We start from the raw sequence: 22,358 nt of genomic DNA, 5'->3' as shown, positions 1-22,358 counted from the left end.
TTGGAGAGAGAAGGAAGGAGTGGTGGAGGTATCCCCACACGCTCAGCCTTCTGTTGTCCGCTAGCACAGTGGAAGTGATAGCAGGTGCTTTCCTTGCCCTGGGCAGGAGTTTTTTGAATTTGGGGGTGCGCGCGTGCTCACGCTCAAATAGTGTGTGTGTATGACAGAGAGGTATATATATGTGTTTTGTGTGAGAGGAGAGATGTGGTGAAATGTGTGTGTGGGATGGAGAGAGAGACCTATGTACTGTTTGTGTGCATGCGAGAGAAAAGGAGGTATGTATGAGAGGTTGTGTGTGTGTTTAAGAGTAAGAGAGAGATGGAGACAGGGAGATGAATGTTTGCCTGTGGTCTGTATGCGTATGGTGAGTGCATGTGTGTGCTCTGTGTGCATGCCAGAGCAACTGTGTGGTGGCCACCTTGTATATTTTCCTTGGTACTGGAGAATGTGACGTATTGTTATTAGACAACAGCATCTGTGTGTGTGTAGTAAATGTTGTGCGATTGACACAAACAGGATTTAGCCCTGAGTTCCCATGGTAAGCAGGAGGTGGGGGTAGGGCAACAGCAATTACTCTACTCTCTCTCTTTTTGTGCTATGCCATGTCCCCATCGCAAACACAGTGTGCTATGACACAACCCATTGGTGGCCATTTTGTGGCTGGTGCCCTTTACACCAGTCTTACTTTTTAATTCTTTATAACTCAAAGTAGTAATCATCTATAAAATGTTAAATATATTGATTTTATTACGTATTTTTGATGTTTATTACCAAGTTCAGCACAAATTCAATAGAGAAGGAAGAGCAGGGGCAGGAGTGGCATATTACAATTTATCAAGAAGTGAGAACCCATACCTCATGCTTTACAAAAATACCCCTGCTCGCTGGTATCAAATAATTCAGATACCAACTTTGTTTCACCATAAAAATAATAAAAAGGTTTTGTGTGAAAAAACTCCTCTATATCATCACCAAAGGATTCAAAAAAGGAAGAACAAATATCCCAGATTGGAGTTGGTACAATCATATGAAAGGCAAGTAGATCAGATAGAAGGAACTAAAGTCAAGAGAGGACAAGATAGAAGACGAGCTGCAAAGTCCCTGACACTTAAGTACTGTTTTAGGAGACCACCAGGCTCACTAAGTCCACCTGCTCCCTAATTCAATGGCAGCCTTGAGTTATAACTCCTCTAAAAGCAAAAATAGGTTTGAGAAAGATATTGGAAGAGAACTGTGGGATTTACAGACCAAAAAAAAGTGTGCATGTGTGGGGGTGGGTGGGGGGGCATCAAAGTATTACTACTGTAAAGTACTAACAAAACAAAACAAAAAAGCTAAGGGGCATTTTATTTCCGATGCTATTAAAGTTAGAAGAATGAAAGGAATAAGTATGTGCCATCCTGCAGCCTCTTGCCCTGTGAATAAGAATACATAGTACTAGAACAGACTTGGGACCAGGGGCATCACTTTACCTGCTGGAGAATGAAGGTTTTCATAGCAGCGACAGTGAAGGGTTCACAAAAAGTTAAGCAGAAAAACATAGCAGTAACTCAAATTTCAGAGCCAAGACCTGATGCTTCCTCCTCTCCCTAACTAATTCCTTCCAAGAGCACACTACAACACATCTAGGGCCATAAGACCTCATCTCCACCTTTCATATTGTCATTCATGAAGTGGCCTTGGATTTTTCATGACAAACATAAAAACAACCAAGCTCACAAAATTATGACCAAGCAATGTAAAGTATAATCAGTGTGACTTACAGAATAACCTTATTATTAATTTGTTAGCCACTCCATGTTCGATGGCTATTTAAAATTAAAATGCTTCCTGTTAGGAGGAAATAAGAAATGCACTATAGCAACTGTGGAGCCATGCTCATATCTCTTATTTAGCTAATAATGTCTAGTCTAAGACTTGAGGCAATTATATTTTATATGCAAGGCTTAAGTCTATAGTCATTGTAATTTGGGTTTCAATCCCTGTCAGCTGTAGTACAAATAGACTAAAATGGGATGGAGACACTGTAGAAGAAACTGTCCTAAGCACAGTTTTTACAATGCAGTTAAATGTTTAACACAGGCTGTGAATAAGGTCCCACTTAGTCTCAAAGAGCTACTTGCTCATTAAAGCTAGAAAGGAGATATGAGATTCCACAAGAATACTGAACTACAAAGGACATTATCAATTAACAGGTATCAAGGTCTTCTATAAGGCACTTGGGCATACAGACAGGGTCACTCTATGTGGGATATATTCTGTCATCTCCCAGTAAAGGTTGCAGATGTAACCTGAATCTTAAATATGAAATTGGTTCCTATTGGGCATGAGAAATGCTATACCTCATATCAGTTTTATTGTTTTTTTTTATCATTAATTTTTATTCAAATTTTCAAAGACAAAAAACAAAACAAAACAAAAATAATTAAACAATAAAATAAAATGTTGACTTCCGATTTGTCGCAGATCAGTTATAGGTCTACAATATATAACAATCCTATCTCTAAAATTATATTATAAAATCACTTTCCTCCAGTAGTTATCTTAATTAATCATCAAATCTCATAAACATTACTTTATTCTTTCCACAAAAAGTCAAAGAGAGGTTTCAATTCCTTGAGAGATATATCTTTCAATTTTTCTCCAAATAAACATGTCAATTAATCCATCTCGTTCAAATCTGTTAGGTCCAGTAATTTCAGTAGCCATTCTTCCATTATCAATAATCCTGTTAAGTCCAGTAATTTCAGTAGCCATTCTTCCATTATCAGTATCCCATAATAATCTTGTTGTCATAGCCATAGTCCAAATAAACATATAGATTAATCCATCTCATCAAACCTGTTAGATCCAATAATTTCAATAGCCATTCTTCCATTATCAATAGTAATTCCATCTTCCATCTTCAATAGTCCTGTTCAGTCCAGTAATTTCAGTATCCATTCTTCCATTATCAGTATCCCATATTAATCTTGCTGTCATAGCCATAGTCATATAATAAAAGTCTGATGGGAATTTCCTTTATCACAAATATTCCCTTGCCATCAATTCTGAATATGTTGCTGAAATATTGTTGTAAAGTCATATCTCTGTTCTTCTTTTTTACAAAATGCACTGGCTCATCTCTTGAGAATTTTTCCGTTGTCACATATCTGTAGTTATTTCCACAGATTTTTTCTATGTCAAGCTCCATCACATCATTCCAGTCCAGAAAATTATCCAAGACATTGATAACTTTATCTCTAATATCTTCATTAATTTCTTCAGAGCAACATTGAATTCCAAACAGTAAACTTTGTTTCTAATATCCATAAACTCCAGATCTTTTTCCAATTCCACATTTGTTCCAATCTCCAGGGCTTGTATCTTCCCTTTAATTTTTCTTTTCTCATCTCTAATCTCATCAATCTCCTCTCTCACAAGATCCCCTATTTCTTTAAGCTCCTGCGTCATTTTGCCTAATTCAATTTTCATCTCCTGTCTACCCTGTCGCAGGGTTTGTTTCGTTATCTCAATCTCATCCATTATTTTCTGAGACATAATTTCTTCCATGGTCTCAGCCACTTTCCTGATTGCCATTCTTAAAACCACGAAAACAAAAATTATTTCAGCCACAATTGGGTTAATATTCCAGGCTTGATGACATCACAGTGTAGACAGTACAGCCTGCCTTATCTCTTATTTGTTCAGGAATACAAAACAAATTTAGTTCCCAGCTTCAAAACAGTTAGTGGCGTCGTGAACAAGTAGATTCGTCAAAATGAAATAGACCAAAAAGAAAATAGTCCCGGACATATAATACTCCAAAGTTCATAAATCAAATTTATTTATTTTTTTCCCTCCTCGAAATAGAAATCCCTCTTCCGTTTGTATCTTTAGAATGCACTTCCAGGCCAGCTTTTTGCAATAAAAACAAAGATAAGCTTTTTCAATTTCTTTCCTCCTTAATTTCGTGAATAAAAGAGAAGAGTTATAACTCACCCAGAAATTCTTTATAGCTGATTCATTGACAAATCTCTTTTTGCTGCAACGATTTAAACCAAGTGAAAAAAAAAATAGAAAGAAGGATGCTTGCCTGTTAAAGTCCGTTTTTCTTTGAAGAAAAGATAAACGTGTCGCTTAATCAGTTAGAGCTTGTTGGAAGTCCGTCCGGCATTTGCTGGCTGAACCTTCTCTCATAAATTAATGAAATCCAGTCCTCCCAACAAAAACAGGCTTTTGTGGTTAATCTCTACGTTTCTCCCTGCCCGGGAGAAAATCTTTACCAGTCAAAAAGAACGTTCTGACTGATTTTAAAACTGAAAAAGCTTCTTCTGAGACAAGAGCTCGTCTCAAAAAGCAGGCACAAGCGAAGTCACCCTTCCCGGAAGTCATATCAGTTTTATTGTTAAAAAAATATATCCTTTGAAGCAATTGGTTTCTATGTGACTTAAGAAAGATGCAACAATATTCAAATCATGTAAACCATTTAGCATATTTTTAACTATTATCTAGCCAACAAATATTTCTTGTGTAACAGCCAAACTATACAGTATATTAGTAGTGTATTTACATAGTGGACTTAGGACTGAGCATGCCTGTAACTTAATAAAAATATTTTTTTAAAAGCAGCAGGAGCCCTGATCCAGATTAGGAGCACAGCAAAGGGAAGAAGGAGTTCAATCCCCCCCCTCCCCTTTCTTTGGTTTGGATGGAGCTCACGCAGCACCACAGCTCTTTTTCAAACAAAGAGGAGTTTCCAGCGTTGAACTTCATACAAGCCATATAAAGTTGTTGATTATTTTCTAGTAGTTGTAATACAAATTTTAATACAAAGCAATAAACCATATAAAAACCGTTTTCATAGAAGCCTGTTTGTCCATCTTTTCTGTCATTTCATGGAAAGCAAACAATTTTGCAGAAATATTTAAACGATTAAATGGTTTACTGGATCTGTTAAAATCTTTCTTAAATACTTGGACATGCTGTAACTGCAACAACATTTCTTTCCAGGGGTGCTTCCGGATAGGAGTTTATTATGGAAATGGTAATGCACATTCACACAAATGTTTTGGCTGTGTACACATGATGATGTTATTAAAACTCCAGCCAATTTTTATTATATATATTTAATCAAGATTTTCCTTTACTATGGAATACCTTGTAAGTAATAATAACCTGTAAGTACACCTTCAGTCAATGCCGGTGAGAAAGCTCATTAGCACATTTGGTGGGTGGTTATCATGTGAAAGGTCAGTAGGCAGTCTATTGTCACACCCCAAGTCATTTTACTTCTTGCAGCCCCCAATGCAAAATGAAAGATACCTGTTCCCACTGATTGTCACATGCTGAAGACATCCCAGGTTTGGAGAAGGTATTTATAAATACCTTTTATTGGTTCAGTATGACCACAACTTTAATGTGTACCGCTCTGAGGTCAGTCAGTGACAAAAAAGCAATATGTTAGCTCATTAAATAATAACACTGGTTTACAGAAAGAAAGCAGGGCTGGCAAGGCACTATGGCAAGGATCTGATTTTCCATTCCGAAAGCCCTTGTTGTAGGGATACTTGTCCCAACTAACCAGTTGGTTTCTACCCTTGGCTGTTGGCCAGCTTTAGACCACAGCATGGCACAGGCCATGCTTCTTGGATCCTGCTGGGCAACCAGGCTGAAGGGGAGTATGATGGAGAAGGTCTAAACCCTCCTGAGCTAGGGGTGTGGTCCACACATATCCCCAGTAGATCCCTTATGAGGGTCACCCTTATGTTTGATCCTGTCTAATGCCATTTCTGCCTTAAGTTGTGACGGAAGAAATATATGCCCAATAGATGGTGAAGCAATCATTGAGTCATAAGTGAAAAAACTTTCCCAACCAAGTGCCAATTGTGATTGAAAGGAAAATCTGGCTCTGTCAACTAGCAACCCAGAAGCTTAGTGACACACTAAAATGGAGGGAGAGAAAGCTGGTATGCAAAATGGCCCCTGTCTGGTGTGGGGTCATGGCCTTTAAGGCCTTGGCCCCCCACCCTCCACAGTGGGTTCCCACAAGAGCCCAGGCAAGTGGGGAAAATGCCCGCTGAACCACCCCACAATATCATGCCATGCAGAGGTACACAGGGCTAGGATTTATCATTCTTGTGCGAGCTTAATGGTAAAAATCACTTTTGCGCCAGACCTCAGTATTAAACATTAAAAATTGAACAAATGTAAATGGATATTACCCTCACCATTAGCAAAAAACACAAGCTTCCATTTTGCTCATTGTGAAACATAACTTGCTGAATAAGATTGTTAACATGTGCTCTTGTGTTACCCCCACACTTCCATGGATTTTTTTTTTTTAAAAAAGGTATACACACACAGTTTCAGAAATACCTGTGTGTATGCCAGAATGGAAAAAGGGAGTGGAGAAGACAGAAGGAGTGACAGAAACACACAACACAGATAAATTGTCAAGCTTCACCCACTGGTGTAGATAGCAAATGGCAGAACAGTAAACCAGCCTGGCTGGTTTCCATGGTTGGAAAAAAATGGGAATGTGTGGTAGCTAACACGCCAAATGTAGACATAAACATATCAGATCTGAATGACCAATTTGTGTTATAAGGCCCCTGTCTGGAAGTACTCTAAGGCAAGACATAGGAAAGCTTTTTATTCATTATTTATTTTATTATTTGATTTATATCCCTCCCTTTGTCCCAGCAGGAGCCCAGGGCAGCAAACAAGAGCACTATAAACACTTTAAAACATCATAAAAACAGACTTTAAAATACATTAAAACAAAGCATCTTTAAAAACATTTTTTTAAAAAGCTTTGAAGACATCTTAAAAAAAAGGTTAAAAACATTGTTTTTTAAAAAGGGTTTAAAAACATATTAAAAAGCAATTCCAACACAGACAAAAGCTTTTTGAATTTGGCCCTTGTCCTAGTAAGTTCCTGTTTGGCTGTGTGGGCACACATTTGTGTGCAGTATACACAAAGAACAGCACAAGGATTCTTTGCAAATATGTGCCCTGCTAAATTCATACATTTGTTTAATAGTTAAATATAACTGAGAAAGGGGTTGTCAAACTTTTTTTTTTTAGGATAGAGCTGGGGACTTTTGGCTTGAGGGCTGGATCTTAAAATGGCCAACCTTCCATGGGAGACATTGACAGGTGGGTAGGGCGGTACCCCCATCAATTGCCTGAAGTCATATGACATCAGACACAAGCAACTTCAAATCATGGCTGTAAAGGAAGAATTGGGAGGTCTTGGTTTTTCCTTTACAGCCATGGCTTGAATTTGGAGCTTTTTCAGTTTGGCTCCTTCCTCTGTCACCCTGACTTTAGCAGGGAACAAATCCACTCAGGAGCTCCCAATCACTCCCAAGAGGATCAAATCCCTGCCAAAGAGAGGACAAAGAAAAATGCACCAGATTCAAAGAGCACTGAATTCAAGCCATAGTTATAAAGGAAGAATTGGAAGCACACCGAAACCTTATAGTGTGCTCCTAGTTCTTTCTTTGCAGCCACAGCTTGATCTTTCCTAGGCCTTGCATCAAACTTGTGACAGGTAGGCGTGGTTTGCCCAAAATAATATTGCAGTACAAATTAGGTCTGCAAGTTGAAACGTCCCACTGCTGTTTTAGCACAATGTTGTTTTAATTATGATCTTAGCTCTTAGTTCTTACTAACTCAACATACCTCCCTTCACATAAACAAATAATCCATTTTTTATTTCAGATTAACTCATACTCTCTGAAGTAGATTCTGTTGAATTTAATGTCACTTGCTTCTGAACAATCTTAAGACGGAGTTGCAAGTTTGAAAGAAATATAGAAATGACACTGAAGAACAGAATAAAAATTGAGCAAAGATTTAATATTTGTTTACAAAAAAGATAAGAAACAAGTAAATGTGCAACTACATATTCAAAACAAATCAATCCCAGGTAACAGTGCTTATACAGCAGAAACAGGGTTACAACATACATTATAAATAGAAACTGGTAGGTGGAAGTACAGGATGACTTAGCACTAACACTGCTCAAGCCTTGTGTAGATTCTGGTTGATCCAGTAATTAGGGATGGACAGATCATAGAATAGTAGAGTTGGAAGGGGCCTAGAAGGCCACTGAGTCCAACCCCCTGCTCAATGCAGGAACCCAACTTAAAGCATACCTGAGGGGGGCTGTCTAGCTACCTCCTGAATGCGTCCACTGTTGGAGAGCCCAACACCTCTCTAGGTGAAATAGATCACTATATATCTGTCTTGAGCCAGTTTCATTTCCCCCCCACATCAGCTTTGCTTTGTCCCATTTATAGGGAGATTTTAAGGGAAAAATCTGCCCACTTAAAAAAAAAGTGGTCCAATGGAACCTCTTTCTTCATTTTAACATTTTAAGCTGTTTAGAGTAGAGCTGAGGTAGCGTGGTATAAAATCTATTTAAAATGCTTCCAGGAAGTGACTGTACATCACCTATGAGAGCAACCATCTTTTTTTCTGTACAATTGCCCAGGAAGGGACTGCATGTTATGACGTACAGTCATTTCCTGGAAGCTTTTTATGAGAGTTTTTTTTTAAAAAAAGTACAGCCATGGAATTACTCTAAGCAGCGTAAAATGTTTAAGGAAAACAGGCAGCTCTCAGACCCATCTCGTAAGTTCACTACAAATCCATGTGCCATCTGGTCCATTGATTATATGGCTTAATCCACAGTCTAACGTTCCAATCTGAAAAAGAATAATGGGAAGGTTTGCTCCAAACTGCGGAGCAAACTGAAATCTTCCCCAACCCTAACAGCAATTGATCTGTACAGTCATCCCGAGCACCAGCTACAAATTTATGTGAACCCCATGCATAACTGACCTATGGTGCAGTGCAGTTGGCATGGGATGCTTACAAACTGGCACACAGTCTTGACATTACTGACCTGCTGATTTGTACCAGTGTACATACTCTCCAAAAATGTCTTGGAGAATTGTCTTCAGAAGATGAAATTCACTTTTACATTATGCTCCCAGATTTCAAAGAACTTTGATAATAAAAATGAGTACTGATATAGGGAGCTTCATCTACCTTTAATCAGCCTGAGTTAAATTCTACACTCACTTCATATGACAGAAGTTATTTCCCCACCTATCCCATTTTCATCTCTTCTTTCTACAGCAGACTAAGTTCCCCATGAAAACAGAATAGATGACTGTGCTATATTTACTCCATTCATCAATGCTGTTTTAAGCAGCAAAAAAATGTCTCATGGTTAGATTCAATTTACCACAGATCAGATACAAATTCAAGAAGGGTAGACATATTCTATTGTAGCGCATACAAAAATAATCCTCTAACACCTCAAACTGACAAATTTATTGTGGCATAAGCTTTCGTGGTCTAGAGCCCACTTCATCAACATAGAGTGTCCCGGCTATACATTAATATTATCTGAATGTTACATCCAATAACAGCCAAGCTTAATGATAAAAACAAAAACAAAGCAAAACACTCTCGCTTCCATGGCCCTTATTGAGATCTGCATTATATTCTACAATAGATAATCTAAAACTGGAGTCGCCAATGTGGTGCTTGAGGGTACCATGGCACCCCTTCCCCCTCTTCTGCCACCTTCCAAAGTCCACCCCCTGCCCGTCCCAATTTTTATATTAATTTTTAAAACAACAACAACAACTTTGGACTGTTGCCAGCAACCCAAGCCTCACGTGGCCTCACCCTCTTCCTTCCTTGCTTCAGAATACATCTGAGACCTATGTAGGCCCAGAGATATTCAAAGGAAGAGAAGAGTGCAGGGCAGTTGCAGGCCTGGGCTTTGTTTCCTATCAGGCTGGCAGCCACAAGTGCCTTAAAAATAAAAAACAAAGGATCCCTATCACTGCCTGGTTAGAGTGGGGGAAGCGAAGCATGTTGTGGGATGGAGGGAGAAATGAGATTAGGATTCTTTCACAAATTGCCAGTGGCATGGGCCTAATCTGGATAGAATGCCTACCATGGAAGGGGGAGGTAAATTAGGGTGTTAATCTTTTGCCTCCTGCTGTGGTCCTGATCAAGACTGGGCCCACCCCACTGGCAATGTGCACTGAAAAAAACCAGATCCCACTGAACTGAATGGGACCTTTTTGCAATGCAAATTGTAGATGCTGGGGAGGTGGGCAATCCAGATCAGGACCACAGGCGGGGACAAAGGGCTAAAGTCCCTCTACCACTCCCATGCTAGATTCTCAATCCAGATTGGGCCCATTATGCTTACAATTCATCAGGCATGTGTGTGTGTGCGTGTGTGCACATGTGTAAATGAGAGAATCACCAGACAGAATCACTCTAGCAAATGGAGGAGGGCAGCACAGAGCAATGTGTGCAGGTTGTGTGTGTGTGTGTGTTTGTGTACGCATGTGCATATGGTTGTGCGACACCTGAGGCTCAGATTTATGTACTTTCAAGTTTCTTCGTAAAACTGCATGGTTGTAGCCTCACTAGTTTGCCTTCTGTGAAAGTAGCTCGTTATAATGTATTGAGGGGGCAAATGAGGGTTTGGTACTAGGTCTCAAACCAACCTCTGTCTTGTACCCAGAGTTTTGGGCAAGTTATTTGTTCTATGCAGGCTCCCATGGCTGCCATTTTGTGGTGGTGCTCATGAGAGTTTCTCAGATTCCCAGATATGCCCATGGAACCAAAAGGATTGGTGCACTCTGCTCTAAAATCATCTATTTCTTAACAGTGCCTTAAATTCACTCATCTCACACCCAGTTTTAATAATATGTTCAGATATAACCTATACTGCTTCTCTGCATCCCCCAAAAGAAGTCTATCAAAAGGATACAGCTCTGCCTCATTGAGAGGATAGAAAATTTGAGTTACTGCCATGTGAGTACAAACCTAATATCAAAATAATGTAATTACCAAATTCTTCCAGGACAAAGACTCCTCGCACTGTATTGCACTTTTTAATGTGATTCAGCTCTATGAAAACCTGAAAGAGAAGAGGAGGCACATGATTAGAATAAAGGTGAAGACCATTTCAAAACAAAAACAAAAACGAAAAAGCACACCACAGCAGTTGTAAGTTGGAATGTTGTAGCACATACTACCAGTTCAACTACAGTTTACTATTTAAATCAAAAAAGAAATTGAAAAATAAAAATCTAAAAATTGCCACAATGCTAGAAATCAAGTAATAACTTAAAAGGCTAAGAAGCTAAGACAGCAGAAGATGGAGTACCTTCCGCTCCTTGCAGGAGGAGAAAGCATGGAAGAGAAATGAAAGAGTTAGTAACTCTTGACATATCCAACATAGTTATCCCCTTCAGACACTCAACTGAGTTACAGCAAAAAGAAAAACCAACACACCTTGAAATGAAACAAAAGGAGGGACACAGACTGCTCCCAAATTTGGTCTGTCATTTATGATCTTGCCCCATCCCATTAAATGTCTGCCTCTCCATGCATCCTCCTCCAGCACAGAGGGCAGGCAAGAGGTGCCATGCTTCCCACCCAAACCAGGAGTATTCTGAAGTTTCACACCTGACAATACCGCACTCAGGATTTACAGATTGCAGATTGACTCTAAGTGCTAAAGCAAACTGAGGCTACAAAAATGAAGCAGCAGATTTTCACCTCTCTGACTCAGAAACCAAGTATGTGAAAATAAGCAAGCTCTCCGATTGTAATGATCCACTCAACACCCAAAGTATCTTCTCAAACATCCCTGCACATTTTGGAAACTGTGATCACTGTTGATTCATTATTTGGAGGGGGGGGGAAGCAGACAGGGAGGCAATCCAAATGCACTGCGGACAAGGAGAGGGGAACCCTTGGAGTGCGGAGCCAGCAACCAGCCAAAATTAAAATAGTAATTGTTTATTACAGCCCTGATGTGTTTTGGGTATTGAAAGACCCTTTATCAAGGGCAATCCTGTGCAAGTAACACACTTTACTGTAAGAAGATAGCCTGCTTTGTCCCTTAAACACTTAAATACCAGAGAGGGAGAGTGTAGAATCTTGAAATAATTACTTTTTAGAAAAGAAAAAATCTCATTAATATGGCATGCTATTGCTTAATTTTTTTAAAGCTATGTGAGAACCCTGTGTATGAATACACAGTGTAGAATATTCAGACTTTAAACAAAATAAAAGGTAATAGTTTTCTAAAATAGCACAAATGGGGGAAGATGATGCTGCCCACACTTTGTATTCTCAGAGCCATTCCAACAGAAGCTTTAGTTAGCAATGAAAATTGCATTTCCTAGTGACAAAATATAGCACTAAGTGCTAGGATATTATGCAACCTCCCTGAAACAGAAATGCTTCTTTAAGGAAAGATGCTCCACAACTAACTGAAGAACAACTGCACATTTATTATGTGGTAAAATGTTTGACAAAGCCCCAGAATCATTCCTTTATCAGGAAGTAGCATGAAAAGCTTAAGAGGGATGGTGACACCTAACTCTGTCCTTTTCTATTTTACCAGAACCTGCAATCTCAGTGCTTACCTACTGCCTGGCTGCAGAAGGGGTTATGGCCTGTGAGCACTAGAGTTCTGAATCCAGATAATATCACAACAAATAGGGCTTGTTATTTGGTCAAAAGCCAGCAATACCCATCATGATAAGAGTCCATTTGGGTTTACAGACTTGGGATCGTTTGAGGATCCATTATTACTAAATCTAGAACTCCAGATTGCAACAATGAACAAAAACATAGTTTCAAGGCATGGTCTAAGGATACATGATACAGTTCTTTGTTGAAGCTAAGCAGGTAGGGAGACCAATTGGGAACTCCACATTAGCTGCTTTGATTCCACGATGGAATAAAGACAGGGTAGAAACATGCTAAATAAAAATAAACAAATAAATACTGTTTACTTCTCTCCAAGCGAAAAAGCACCTGGCACTTCTAGACTAGCACTAATGTCACATTTAAGTTCAGTTTAGTTTTGGCTCTTGTTATTTTCTCCAAAAATTGCAAAATCAGAACATTTCTCCCCTTTAAAATAATTCTAAATTTGTGCAATTTTTCTAGCATACTATACCATACAAACATCCCTTTGATGCAGTGGGCCTAAAAGTGGAGAGTGAGCTTTGAGAAGCAGCTAAGTTTAAGTTTAATTTCAGTTTAATGGGTGCAATAGTGCAGCCTGCATAATTTTTTTTAAGACGACAAAGGTTATGGTAATAAAGGAAGATGTAAAGATCCAATGGTGAAGAAATTAGTCAGTATCCAGAACAATCTCAAGAAAGTTTGTATCAATTTAATGAAGCACTAACATTCCTGGAGAAATCTCCAGAAGTGGAGCACTAAATATGGGAGCCAGTATGGTATGTGCTACCTCCTTTTTCAGTTACCATTCCAGTAATAGACTGCACACAAAAAACGGATAGTTCTTAATCAGGAATGGATGAATCTGTTCATTTCAGTTTCTCATTTTTCCAATCTTATATTCAGTTTGCCACATTTCTGCATCAGTGTGCAATTTTTTAAAAAGATCCTCATGAAAATTAGTTATCATATTTGCACATTATTTTCACCACATCTTTTTATGCACACCTTTCCCCAATATATATATTTGTGTACACTTTTTAAATTGAAGAACTGTATCACAAAATTCAGGAAACTGCAAATTTCAAACTGTAGCTGCATTTCAGTTTGTGTATTCTTTCAAGCAGTGCAAATTAGTTAGGCTCACATTAAAATCTGAAGCAAATCATATTTCCCGCCCCCCATCGCTAGAATGGAAGCACTATTAACTTCGAAGCTTTTACAATGTGTGTTTTACATGTGACAACCTTTTGAGTATGCTTCATGAGCTTCTGATGCACCAAGAAGACCCGCTTTCTGAATGACCTTGTTGGATGGAGTGCATCATACTCAGTGCTCTGTGCTCTCTTCTGGTTTCCTACAGCTTTCTAGGCATAATTAATTGTGAGTCTTGATCTCAAAGTCCAAAAGAGTAATCCTACATATTTAAGAGATCAAATCCAAAAACAGTGCCCAAGTTTGCATAAACATATAGATTGTTTCAGGGTGGCTGCTCCCTGTTCTTGGAAACTCAGCAAATCCAAACCAGAGAATTTTATGTGTTTTAAGCTCTTATCGTTTGGGGTGTCTTTAACGTTAAAGGTACCGTATGTTCCGGCGTATAAGACGACTGGGCGTATAAGACGACCCCCAACTTTTCCAGTTAAAATATAGAGTTTGGGATATACTCGCCGTATAAGACTACCCCTGCTTATGACATGCAAGCGATGTACCTTACTGGCGATTGGCTGGTTGTTGTATACAAAGCAGGGGATTTGAACCCCAGCCTTCCAGGTCTTAATCCAATTCTCTAACCACTATACCCCACTAGCATAAAATAAAACTCGGCATACATCCTAACCGCTACACCGCGCCACATAAAATGAAACAAAACCTAGCTAGGGGACAGGGTGGTACAGAGCGAAACAAGTGCCAGGGATGAGTTGGGTGTTTTTAAGCTCCACACCCTAAAAATGAGATTATGACATCAGCCTGTGCTGGCACCTTTTAACTTTGGAATAGTCTACTGCACAAAACACTAGTCCCTATGATTGCCATTGCTTCTTTTTAGCCTGCATCGCAGCCTCCCCTGCCCTGGTGCCCACCAGATGTTTCGGACTACAACTCCCAACTGTGCTGGCTGGGAGTGGTCGTGCAAAACATCTAGAGGGCCCTGGGTTGGCAGAGGGTGCTGTGCCCCAAACATTTCCATTTCCAGGCCGATTCTAACAGAACCACCACACTGCAAATTCAAACAGCTTAACTTAAGAAAAAGCATACAGAATTGCCATGACTTTGCCCACATGCCCTGCATTTAAACACACACAGATGCAGCTTCCCCTGCCGCCTTCCAAGGTCTTAGCGATCAAGTTAGCTTGGACAGACCTAGCTGCAACAATTCTCTTTTCACAAACAAGGGGGGGGGGGAGACAAAAATAAATAACCAAGCCCAAAACACACACACAGGGGACAGAATAAGAATTGCTAATTTATTTCGGGGAGCTGCGGTGCATTCAATTTGCAAAAAAATGTATCTATAGTGGGTGGCAAAGATTTGGTGTAGGCCTCAAGAGGAGACGGGCACTTCCTGGATCTAACAGAGAGGGGGAAGGAAAGAAGAAATTGAGCCAGGGAGAATGCACACTTGGGGGAAGGTGGACTTAAAATATTCCACAGGGATGCAACATATTTTGGGAAGGCAAGCAGAAGCATCTCCCAATAAAAATAATAATAAAAAAGGGCTATCATGCACAAACATGGCTTTCAGGCACTGATGGGCGGTGGGGACACCATCCACAATCTTAGCTGAACAGGGCTAAACAAACAGAACATTGTCCCAACCACAATGGCCCAACCACCAGCAAAAACCAGAGAGATGACCCCTCCCCAGCTAGCAACAGTGTTGGACATTCAGGGGGCGGAGGGAGAAAAACATACATAATACCTCCTATCTCCCCCTTTTTTTGGCTAAACATTTGTAGTCAGCTGCAAAGAACTCTTCCATTTCTCAAAACACCAAAGGCCTTTAACAAAAATCTGCTTCCCCATCCCAGAGAAACAACACAAGCTGGGAAGAAGGGGGGAGGCCAGGGTTCTCCCCCCAAAAAACCCCTAAGTTAAAAAAAACTTTATCCAACCACAATCTTTTTCATATATATTTTTAAAATATTTTTTTAAAAGGAAGAGAAAACAAAAGGGGGGGCTTATAGATTTGAGGGGAGGGGAGAAGACCTGGAAAGGGCCCCCACCCTCTATAGAATAGGATTTCTGAGAAACAGCATCAAAAAGGAGGGAAGGGAATGATCATTACTCTAATTTTCCAAGAAGAAAATGAACGCCAGTGTTGTTTCTGCAGCAATGAATCAGATCCGTGGGGAAGGGGGGGGCTGTGAATTTACACTGCCTCCCCAAATCTCCTTATAAAAATTACCGTAGTCGGGGGCGGGGAATGCACAGCTCAAGGAACACACCCGGCCTCAAAGTAAGTTTAGCTATTAAAAGCAGCTTGCCCAGAGCTTCACGGCCACGATCCCACACACCTTTACTTGGAAGTAACCGCCCTTGAACATAGCGGGGCTTCCTTCCAAGTAGGCTGCAAAATCCTAAGCGTGTGGGGCGGGGGATCCCCCTTACCTCCGAGTAAACGTGCAGAGGGCTGGGCTGCTAACGGGATGAGTCGATGCGAAAAGTTCACCTTGGCAGGCAAGGGGGGGGGCTTCTTTACTTCCGAATAAAGGCGATTCCCGCCGGGCTTTGCTTGGGAGTGAAGAAGCCCCCGGGGGGCTTACTTTAGAGTAACGATGCAGCGGAACTGGGCGGCGCAAACTCTTTCGAGCATGAATTTCCTTGGGGAAAAAACGCCTAAGCGCTCCATGCAATCAAAAGCAGGACTGGACCCAACCTTGGCCACAAAGTAGGCCTGCTGAAATCAACAGGCACGGCCAGGCTCCGTTAGTTTCAGTGGGTCTCCTCTGGAGTAGAACTTTCCTGGAGGCCAGCCCGCAGCCGATCACACATTTCCCAACTAATTCGAGGGAGACCGCGTCACCCCAGCCATGCCTACTCGGAAGTAAGTCCTCTTGACTTTCACGGGGCTTACTCCCAGGTAAGCGGGGTCACGAGCGCCACCCCAGTCAGGCTCAGAAGAGACAAACATTCACACACCCCATTTGAAACCGATGGGCTCAAGTCTACTCTAAAAGTAACTTGAATTGTTGGATAACCCCCATAAGCATTTTCCCGTTAAAGGAAAGAAAAGACACCGATCCAACTTAATATTTTGCTCACCCGATGAAGGAGAGAAAGAGAAGATGGGGAGGGGAAAGGACGGAGGGGAAAAGGAAGGTCACCCCCCACTCACCCTCTCCGACCCCAAATGGCTTAAAAGAAATGTGCCTGGTGCAGACCCGTTGAAATTAACAAGTCTAGTCAGTCTCACCAGAGGAAGCAGAATTGCTCCGGACTGGCCTGCTTTGGCTAATCTTTTCCTGAACCCAAAACGGCGTTGGAAGAAGGAAGGATTGGACAGGAGGGGGACGCTGAAGGAAGGAAAGTGGGGGGGGGGAAGAGAGAGACTTGTTGCAAGGAGGAGAGAGCTCTAGTTCCTTACACTCACGTTTGGCAGGAAGTCAAATGGATATATAATATATATATTCCCCTTTCTTTCTCCGGCGCCCGGTTTAATTGATTTTTTTTGCGGGGGGGGGGAGGGATGAGGGAGGGTCTCTTCTGCGGCTTCCCACGCGGCGGCGGCGCTGCAATGGCGCCTGAAACGCAGCGCCTCCGCCGCCTGCCCTCCGCGTAGCCCTGTTGAGAGGACCCAGGAGATCGGGGCTCCAATATCCCCTGCCGCTTTGCCAGGAGGCTCACCGGGGACCCTAAGTCGGGCCCTCCCTGCGGCCGCTGGATCACGCCCTTCGCCCAGCACCTGCCCTCCTCCCCGGGGCCAAGCAGACTTGGGCGCAGAAGGGCTTCCTTGGATCCAGCAGCGACCTCCAGCCATCTCGCCCGCCCCCGAGCTCCAGCCCACACATGCCGGGCCTGACGCAGCTGCGCTCGCTTGGCAGCAGCCCAAACAAGGAGCTCCGGCAACTTCTTCCCTGCCGCTCGGCAAGCCGGGGGCAGTAGGGAGCCAAGCGGCCGGGCTCCCTCGGGGCAGCCTTCGGGTATATGCAGGGAGGGGATGGAGGCACCCCTTCCCCTCTAAGCCGTGACCATTGGCCGCTACTGCAGCTTTGTTGTGTCTCGGAAATGTTCCACGCCGCTCGCTGACCCTCCCCCCGGCCCCTCTGATTCAGCCCCGCCGTCCGTCCTCCCGCCCGCGTCATCCCGGCCTGGCCTCTGGCTCGGCAGCTATTTTTCAGCACCCAGCGTATAAGACGACCCCCGACTTTGGAGAAGATTTTCCGGGGTTAAAAAGTCGTCTTATACGCCGGAATATACGGTAAGTAACCAAAGTGTCTGTTCATGCAAGAGTGTGTGGAGGGGCATTTAAGCTTGGGGTTTTTTTTAGTTACTTTTTAACTTTTCCTCTTATATAGTATATTTTTGCTTTCACATTTGTGTTTTTGAAATGCTGTGACCTGCTTTGAGCCCTAAAGAAAGGGCAGAACAGAAATCCAGATTAAATAAATAAAACATTCCCTTTAATCCAAAGTGAAATAATATCAATGGACAATTATAATATTTACTGTTGAGTTTGAGACTATGCAACACAAGCAGATTCAGCAACAGCTTCAAGAACATCAGGAACAATGATGATTAAGCATCTATCTGGATGTTTAAAAAATGGTGAATGCCCGTATGTGTTTTGAAAATCCACCCAACTGACACATTCCCTGCAAAAAACAAGTTTAAACAACATAGAAAAATAAAATGTTTATAAATTGTGAGTTATAACACATTTGAAAATTTACATCAAATTGACTTGCTTTATTCCAAGGGTTGTTATTCCAAGGGTTGAATGGCAAGTTATGAGGCAAACATGAAATTCTAAACTCTGTGTTTGCATTGTAATGCTAAAGCAGGGTGCCAGGGAGATTTGCAAGGGAGATGAAAATGCTTAATCCTTCCCTTGCACTTCCCCCCCCATTCTCCCCTCAGAATGCCCTCTCCTGTTTTTAACCTGTTTTCCCTCAGCTGGCTCCAAGATCAGAAATAAGTTCAACTGCAGGGGTGTAGGCGAGACAGACAGTGGAGGAAGGCATTTACAAGAGGAAAACAGTAGGTGCCAGAAGGAGCAGGGACTGTGCTGCTGCCCACTGATTCTCCTCCAGAAATGCCACAACCCCTGCAGCCATGTTAGCTTGCCAAACACAAGCTTGGGTACACACATTTGCTGAGATAATATGTACTTTCAGCCTAAATAGTCAGAAATTCAAAGAAATCAGGTTTATATACAATGACTTCTGGTCACTGCTTCTTTGTGTTTTACGAGCTATATCCCTCCTATATAACTGAAAGGAGCAATGCTCAATTGTAGTCAAAAGGTCAGGCTGCAATCCGACAGAACTATTTGAACTTAAAAGCGCTTTGCCTCTTGCGCAGTGCATGCAGCTGAACTGGAAATTTCACAAAAGCCTCCACCTGCATGGAGGCTATTCCCCTAAGCATATGTAAACAGCTTCACAATCTCACTCTAGGGCACCAGTATGTGTTGAACTTACAAGAAAACAGAACACTGCACAAGAGACTGACTGAAAAATTTCTCTTTTCACACCCTCCCAAACAGCCCTAAAATTGCTTCTACAAGATATGCAAAACAAACATGAACACAAAGCAAAAGAAAAACGATGATCAAGGGAAGCAAAAAGAAAACACATCCAGAGAAAAGAATAAAGAGTGGCACACGGTTCCATTTGTGTTTCCTCTATACCCAGAGATAATGCTATATTTAAAAAGGAAGTAAATAATTAATGTTTGTGTCTGTACGAGAAATCTGTTTCTAGCCGATATATTAACCAGTCTCCACTTTTAACCACAAGCTACATATGATGCAGAAACAGCTACTTGTAAAAAAACTTGCAGACCCCAATTCTAGTTCATTTCTCCATATAATGAGAAGTTGGCATGAATACGGAGTTAAATGGTGAGTAAACTGCTCCATAAGGCTGGCTGATTATGTGCTTTTGTGCTATGTTCATACAATGTGCCTCAGCATTCCAAGATTATTAAGTGTTGTTGGAGATGTTACTAGAAATTAATATAGCCAACCACATCATTGCCTGAATTTCACTTTTTCAATTAAAATGGCATTCCTCATCTATAGCGTTATGAAAAAGCTTGAACAAACAACCCTATATACTAGCTGCAGAAAAACTAAAGCCCTTAAAAAAAAGGTTGTCATTTTTATTGGCAGTTTCTCAATTATGCCTACCAGTACTTGGAGTCAGTATTTCATACACAGACAGATACAACATATTGTATACTGGATGGAAAATATTTCCCTCTCACTTTCCCCTTCCCCAGGGAAGAGGAAACACATTTATTGGTGTGCTTTAACAAGCTTCATACTCAACTACTCTTGTTCAAGGGTTCTTTCCTACCTGACTGTGCATGAATTTCAGGTTAATTCCTTCCAGTGTGACTTGGAGAAGCCCTCCTTCACCAGTTTTCATATCCTGCACTGGGAATTCCCCACCCAGTTCAGGGCCTGCAATGCATAAAGAAAATAGAAAAAAGAAGGGAAATTTGTCCAAATACAAAGAGATTTACATATACTGAAAATCATAGGACACAGTATTTAGAGGAGGATCCCAGCAGGATACCCTTTCCTCAGAACAAAGCTATAACACATTTGCAATTTCTACAGCATGGATAATGAGAAGTAGTGTCTCAAAGGCTGGTAGTTTAGAGATCATGACAAGTTTTGTCATTTATGCCTGTTAAATTCTTATGAAAGATAACCTGGCCCCATGCACACTAACCTAACATTTTATTCTGTTAATGTAATGTATTGCTGACTCATAAGCCACACAACACAATAGCTAACCTGTTTGTGTTCCTGCAATTTCCGCCTTTTTATTCTGTTTTGTTCTTCATAACAGTTTTGTTGTCTCTTTTGCTGTTGTTGCACAAGTGTTTTCAGTGTGGACAAGTGATGTGCTATTGTTACAATACACTTGGGAATGGTTTTAGCCTGCAGAATCATTCTGGCAACCTTTCTGCCCCACCTTCACCTTTGGCAGGAGTGTCAATATTTCATACACAGAAAGATACAACATATTTAAATATTCCTGTTGGCAGGAAATAAATGACTTTTCTTCCATTTACTCAACCAGCCGTTAAAAATAACGTTATCTGTGAACAACTATCCAGCTGTGAACAACTGTGGAATTTATTTTTAATTTTCCACAAATGTGAACCTGTGTACCTGTGCAGAATTTTGTTAGTGGTGCTTGGGACTTCTGAAAAGGATGAGGTATCTCATGGAGGTGCCAGGAGATTTTGGATCTTTTGGAACAGAAGATTCAAGAGCAACTATGTGCTAGTCATCTAGCTGCAGAGCTCAGTATCTCATATTATTGCAATATAAGGGCAAGAGATAATTATTTCTCCCCTAACAATTCCTTCTAGGCAATTTACTATTTCAGCAACATGACAGAACCAAAAACGATGTTTTTTAAAACTGGATCACAGGAGTACTGAACAGCATCCCAGGAAAGCTCCCTAAGAACACATGTGTCATCGCTGATTACATCTTCCACAAATTTGGGTTTCAAAGTCCACCGAAGAAACTTCAGTGACACCAATCAACTGTACAGTAACCATTTTTGCTGGTATGCATGTGTTTACCCGGGGAGGGGGGGTGAGAAGGTGTGCCCAAGAACAGTCCACATGACCTAAAAACCAAAACCCACTTCCCATGAATCTCTCTAAACGTTGCTGTGTGACACAGAATCTCACCATAAGTACATAGTGCAGAATCTCACCATTACATAGTGCAATAATGACAAAATAGAGTGGCAGTTCCATTTATAAATAAACAGTGATGCATTGGAAATGAAAGATGTTCTAGCATCAAAGGAGCCTCACTATCTAGAAAGCTGTGTAAGGACTTGCCAAATTTTATCTATCCATGTTAAGGCTCTTACCTGGCTTTATGCTTTGTTGTCTTGCAGCTGCTCGCTCCATACTGTCTTTTACACAATAATATAATTCCCGGCACTAAAACAGATTAACAGATTTTTATTTTTAACAAATAAAAATGAAAAAGGTTTACTGCAGTTACAACATAGAGTGATTAATAAAACAAGGAGTTAATGCAGTAGCATGAACTTAACAAGGCAAAGAAAAATAAAGTATACAAACACGCACTTCTGGGTAGACATTTATCTATCTGTCACATTTCCTCCGAGAAGCTCAGGATAGTATACACAGGGGCTGTCTCATTTTGTTCTTGCAACAATTCAGTGAAGTAGGCAAAGGGCTTCTCCAGATGTCCTTTCTATTGTGCATTCATGCTTATTTGTGCTCGTTATGCTATTGGGGCAGACATACACAATCCAGCTTTCAATAATGTTTGTGCCCACAAATTTTGGGAAGGTTATAATGCTTTATTTCCAATCAGTACAATATCCTGTAACTTTCTAATGAACTTTTTATACCACAAGTGTTCTTGGGTTGTTTATTTCCATCCTGCTTTTATTGTAGCCCCACCAAAGAGCAATAAATAATGTGGTGGCGCTGAGGAAGCACTGCAGAACAACTAATAAAGTAGAATGATCTGCAGGCAGTCCAGTAAAAATCCATCACTAATACACTCTTATTGTATCAAGAAAAGGCCGTTCACTGGGTGACCTTGTGCCAATCACTGTCTCTCAGTCTAACCTACCTCACAGAGTTGCTGTGAGGATAACATGGTGAGGGAG

General features: G+C 41.0%; 1 protein-coding gene across 25 annotated transcripts in view; it reads right to left on the bottom strand.

Annotated features, from left to right (window-relative positions):
• The window catches only part of MADD (MAP kinase activating death domain), a 155,043-nt gene that overhangs the window by 16,329 nt on the left and 116,356 nt on the right, over positions 1-22,358 (bottom strand). For all 25 annotated transcript variants that reach the window (XR_009760684.1, XM_061610973.1, XM_061610969.1 and 22 more), the window contains 3 exons: positions 21,582-21,654; positions 20,034-20,140; positions 10,876-10,945 (listed from right to left, as the gene is read on the bottom strand). Coding sequence is in view for 24 of the 25 variants with exons in the window: in XM_061610973.1 (XP_061466957.1) it covers positions 10,876-10,945; positions 20,034-20,140; positions 21,582-21,654 (250 nt within the window). In the remaining variant the exon portion in view is untranslated. The remainder of the gene's footprint in view (positions 1-10,875; positions 10,946-20,033; positions 20,141-21,581; positions 21,655-22,358) is intronic.

This window comes from Rhineura floridana, chromosome 2 (genome assembly GCF_030035675.1).
Source record: "Rhineura floridana isolate rRhiFlo1 chromosome 2, rRhiFlo1.hap2, whole genome shotgun sequence".
Lineage (NCBI taxonomy): Eukaryota > Metazoa > Chordata > Lepidosauria > Squamata > Rhineuridae > Rhineura > Rhineura floridana.
The sequence above is the reverse complement of the archived record's forward strand: the minus strand, read 5'-3'. Positions and strand labels throughout refer to the sequence as shown.